At 49.4% G+C, this 4333-nt stretch overlaps 1 protein-coding gene across 1 annotated transcript in view; it reads right to left on the bottom strand.

Moving 5' to 3' along the window:
• Positions 1-321: 321 nt before the first annotated feature.
• The window catches only part of LOC119422508 (E3 SUMO-protein ligase ZBED1-like), an 8782-nt gene continuing 4770 nt past the window's right edge, over positions 322-4333 (bottom strand). The window contains exons 5-6 of the mRNA XM_037689883.1: positions 1587-1759; positions 322-783 (exon numbers count right to left, since the gene is read on the bottom strand). Of these exons, the coding sequence (XP_037545811.1) occupies positions 322-783; positions 1587-1759 (635 nt within the window). The remainder of the gene's footprint in view (positions 784-1586; positions 1760-4333) is intronic.

The raw sequence follows: 4333 nt of genomic DNA, 5'->3' as shown, positions 1-4333 counted from the left end.
TACAGGCTGCGGGCTCACATCCATGCTGATGTGAGCTAGCGTGCGCCGAGGGAAGGTAGGAAGGTCGGGAACCCTGGAAATTACCTCTTTTACCAGAAGTTCCTGGACTTCTACATTTAGGGATGAGACCTGGTCTGGTGATGACAGAACTGTCTCTAAAAACTCCTGTGAACGGAAGGGGTTGAGCTGCAAATTGTAGCGTATAACCCCTGCTGATCAGCCTGCTTATCCATCTGTCTAGAAAGCACGTCCGCTGCCACTCTGCGTAACGTTCGTGGAGTGGGCACGCGTTTATGTGGTGTGTCATGTTTCTTACGGACGTCAGCCAGTTACAGCCTCGACCGCAGTCATGCATCGCAGAAGTGTGCTCCGCGTGCCCCAAGGCGAGGTTTTCTCGAAAGGGCTCTGAGCACGCTTCGGCTGCAAGTTCACATTCATGTCGATGTGAACCGGCGTGTGTTGAGGAGAGGTGTGCGCACCTTCATCAACGCAGCGCTGTTTGGGTGAAAGCTGCCGGCGCCGCGGGAAAGTGCGTTTGACACCGCTGCGGTGAGAAGCGTGCAGCTCCTGCTGAGAGCGAGGTTTCCCACTGGACTCATTCTGCGGTCTCACAATCATGCTGATGCGAGCCGGCATGTGCTGGGGAGAGGTGTGCGCGCCTTCATCAACACAGCGTTGTTTGGGTGAAGGCTGCCGGCGTCGCGGGAACATGCGTTTGACACCACTGCGGTGAAAAGCGTGCAGCTCGGGCTGAGAGCAAGGTTTTCCACTGGACTCGGTCTTCTGAACACATTCACTTTCGACTGCTGTGTCATGCGAGCGTCTCGTGTTTATCTTTGAGCTGCGGTGATTTTGAAAAACTTGTTTTAGGACACCGGCTCATTTGTGTGGAGGATGTGTGAGGAGAAATCGCTGTGAGATCATTTGAACTGACAGACAGGCTGAATCAGACACTTTAATCTTTGAATGATGTTCGCGTTTTATTTCAAAACTCCTGTCATTGCACACACACATCCCCCGCAAGGCGTCATTCCTGAATCTTCTCCCCTGTGAACCCTGCGGTTTGTTGTGGGCGCCGCCTGTTGGTTATCTCTGGGAAATGCTGAACCGCTTGTTGCTGGGATGAGAAGGGCTGTTCTCTGACGGGCGGGGCTGGCGTCGGAGTGGAGCGGGAGGATGCTGCTGCGGAACGTCTCTGTTTGCTGCCTTTAGCCACGACGAGCCTTCCAGCGGGCCGGATGAGGCATGCAGCTTGGTCAAATGGCGCACAGTCTCCAACACTTCCTCCAGTTTTTTCGATTTCTTGAGCATGTCCTTGAAAATTGGCTCCGAACAGCACGTCCGCTTCTCCAACAGGGAGGGGGGACAGCAGACGAGGCACACGGGTTGAGGGTGACATCAGACGCCCTGCAGAGGGAGCTCTTGTCTCCTCAGGCAGGTCTGTCCCTCCGGCCTGAGAAGCTGTACGTCAGCGGCGCAATTCATTGTTCGCTGCGGCCGCCTGGAACACATACTGGTGAGCTCGGTTGGAGAGCAACGTCACCGTCTGGTCATGCCTCCCCGGAGGCGCAGGATGCTGGTCCAACCTGGACACCTTTGCTCTGAGAGCCTCCGCCAAGCTTGGCTCCGGGGGTGGGGGCAGCGAGGGAATTTCCATTTGGTAAAACCCCTCCACTCTGGTGATGGGCGCGGATGTGGTAAACCAGCGCTCTCAGTCTATCAGGTCTGGCTGCGGCCTGGTTCCAGTAGGACGTCACTGCTGGGAAAACGAGGCCAGATGGGATCAGGACGACGAGCCGGGGTGGAGCCAAAAAACCTTCCCGCTAGATCATCTGATCTGGGAGGGGGGAGGAGAGGGACGGAAAAAAGTCCCTTCATGTCAGCCGCCTCCTGGATTATGCCGGGCAGCTCCAGAGGAGGGCACCGACGGCCGGGAGCGGTGTGGTCGCCCATGCGAAAAAGGTCCGGGTGGGTGAGCATTCGCTCAGCCTCCCTCATTCTGACACTACGCTCTCCAGGAGGGAGTGAGCAGCGGGGGCTGCTGCTGACGTCGCCTGTCCCGGAGGAACCATCTGATTCGCTCCGAGAGTCGGCGATAAAAGAAAAAAAAAAAAGATGGTGTCGTCCAGCGTGTAGCGAACCGCCACTGAGAAATATTCCTCGGCGCTCACCTTGAAACAAGGCTGCTCATCTGCTTCTCCTCGGGGAGGAGAACTCACCGGGACGGCAGGAGGTTGGCGTGGCGGGACCACAGGCAGCCTTAACAAAGGTTGTGCTGGTCAAGCTGGACAACTTCCCTTCTTCATTCTTCTGATAGTGCTATTAGCTTGCTGAAGAAAAATGGGAGCCGATTACCCGCTCTTAAAATAATTTATATGGACCGGGTGGGGCCCACACAACAGGTGGGCGTGGACAAAATTTTTTCAGTGCGATGCTTTGCATGACGGGATAAAACCCACCAGCGACAGCCTTAAAGGGCGAAGCCTATACGAAATAGAACTAACCACAATTTTCACTCTGCTACTGTCTTTACTTACTCTGCTCAACCTGTTTTGTATTTGTAATTATTTTTTCTATCCTAACGTGTTTTTTTTTTTTGTCTTTCAGATACACCTGGACCTATATCTGTACCTGGACCTATACCTGGACCCAAGGGCGTCAGAAGCATCCATAATGTGGGGGGGACACAATGAATGTGTGTAGGTGTGTGTGCGCGCGAGTGTGTGCACGTGTAAAAAAAAAAAAGGTGTTCACTAGTGAACAAAAAAAAAAAAAAAACAGCATTTCACCTAGATTTCATTTAATTCCACACATTTAAAACATGTTTCTCACCAAGTTTGTGTAAATTCATCTGTGGGTTTAAAGACATTTTAACTTTAATACACTTTAACACAGAGCGTCAGGTCGGCACTATTTGTGTTTACAGAGAAATAAAAACCATCACCACTGGACTTTTTTTTACTTGTGTTCAACACTACTCATCTAAACTATGTTTGTCATGAAGCTTGAGGACAATAAGGTGTGGGGTTTAAAAGACATTTCAACTTTAATGCACCTCAACACACAGAGTCTCTTACACCTGCAGCGTCACAGTTACTGCTAAGATAAGATGCTACAGACGTAGTGCTCCTCTTCTCTCCTCCTAGCATGAATATATGTTTCTGATCAACCCCCTGGTCAACCACTGCCCACACTAAGCTGCTAAACTGGCGAGCTAGTAACACAGGTACCTCCACCTGTGCGCGTTTTCTGCAGAGGCAAGAGGCAGGAAGGGACAGTGGAGAGATGGAGGTAACCAGGAAAACCTGGAGTGGCGTTTTAGTGGCTTGAATATTCTCCTATTAATCAAGTGGAATGGATTCGATCACGAAGAAAGAGAAACTGCACCGCCTGAACTAATGTTTCGTAGTAAAAGTGGGGGGTCAAAATTAAGGTTTTTTTAATGTGTGTGTGTGTGTGTGTGGGGGGGGGGGGACTTGTCCCCTTCACATATAATGGTTGCGACGCCTATACCTGGACCTATACCTGGACCTGGACCTACCATTCTGTGTTCGTCTGTCTCTCCTTCCTGTCCTCTCAACCTGCCGGTCAAAGCAGATGGTCTCTTGTCCTGAGCTGGTTCTGCTGGAGGTTTCTTCCTGTTAAAAGGGAGTTTTTCTTTCCACTGTTGCCACTGTGCTTGCTCAGGATGGGAGACTGCAATGAAGCCAAGATTCAACTTGTCTGCTGGATTCCTTAGATAGAGAACTTTACTAACTGGCTTTTATGTGAATGTTCCTGTAAAGTGCCCTGAGGCAACTTTGTTGTGATTTGGTGTTATATTAACTGAATTAAATTGAAAATGCAAAGATTATGAGACTTATGTGGATGTAAGACTCTTTTATCTTCTCAGTAAATGAGGTCTAGTGTAAGGAAATTAAGGTACACAAATCGCATGCCATTCAATGTTTCAATAAAGTGATTATGTCGGTAAGACATGCACCTTGTCTCAATCCGTTGCAGCTGTCTGTGATCAAAAGGATAAAAATAAATAAAAAAAACAAGTAACGTTTTCAGCTTCATTCTAATGTTATGAACCAAAGTTTCATTCTTTGTTTGACCAGTGACATTTTCCTGTTTTCTTTCTGTTACAGCAGTTCAATTTGTGTCTGCTTCTAGATGGGATCACGTGTGACTAACGTATCTGGAGTGTACTTCAGCATGCTCGTGTTAAATGTATGTATTGTGATGGTTTGACACAAGTACCATTATAAAATAGAATGAGTAGTTCAAGGACCCATATCTTCAGTTTACATCCCTAAAGGCAGAAGTCAACAGATCAGAGCATGTACAG

This window comes from Nematolebias whitei, chromosome 16 (genome assembly GCF_014905685.2).
Source record: "Nematolebias whitei isolate Nwh7 chromosome 16, NemWhi1, whole genome shotgun sequence".
Lineage (NCBI taxonomy): Eukaryota > Metazoa > Chordata > Actinopteri > Cyprinodontiformes > Rivulidae > Nematolebias > Nematolebias whitei.
Note: the sequence above shows the minus strand (reverse complement) of the source record. Positions and strands in the feature narration are given on the sequence as shown.